The sequence below is a fragment of the Phaethon lepturus genome, unplaced genomic scaffold (genome assembly GCF_000687285.1).
Source record: "Phaethon lepturus isolate BGI_N335 unplaced genomic scaffold, ASM68728v1 scaffold33505, whole genome shotgun sequence".
Taxonomy (NCBI): domain Eukaryota; kingdom Metazoa; phylum Chordata; class Aves; order Phaethontiformes; family Phaethontidae; genus Phaethon; species Phaethon lepturus.
Genome location: NW_010541807.1, coordinates 2,266 through 2,607, shown reverse-complemented (window position 1 = coordinate 2,607; position 342 = coordinate 2,266). Strand labels below are relative to the sequence as shown.

At 65.8% G+C, this 342-nt stretch overlaps 1 protein-coding gene across 1 annotated transcript in view; it reads right to left on the bottom strand.

Annotated features, from left to right (window-relative positions):
- Positions 1–342, bottom strand: part of LOC104621370 (voltage-dependent calcium channel subunit alpha-2/delta-2-like) — a gene marked incomplete at both ends in the record, with an annotated part of 4,389 nt that overhangs the window by 2,284 nt on the left and 1,763 nt on the right. The window contains one exon of the mRNA XM_010287836.1: positions 57–128. Within this exon, the coding sequence (XP_010286138.1) occupies positions 57–128 (72 nt within the window). The remainder of the gene's footprint in view (positions 1–56; positions 129–342) is intronic.

Below are 342 nucleotides of genomic sequence, written 5' to 3'. Positions count from 1 at the left end.
TGGGTGTTCAGCATAGCGGTGGATTTGGCCGTGACCCCCTTCCCCTGCAGCCTTACCTCATCCAGAGACTTGATGAGGGTCTTGATGAACCTCTGCCCGTCGTTCCCATCAATCATGCTTCTCCGGATCTGGGGGACACGGAAGAGGCGACTGAGGGCCACAGAGCCTGGCCACACGCCCAGGGGCACCCATCTCAGCAGGGTGGCACTGGGGACCTGTGGGGTGCAGGGGGGAGCAGCCCGGGGGGCTCTGGGGCAGGGAGGGAAGGAGGCTGAGGAGTGCAGGGCAGGCAGAGCCGGGCTGGCACCCAGGCGCCAGTGACCGAGCTCCTACCCCCACCAT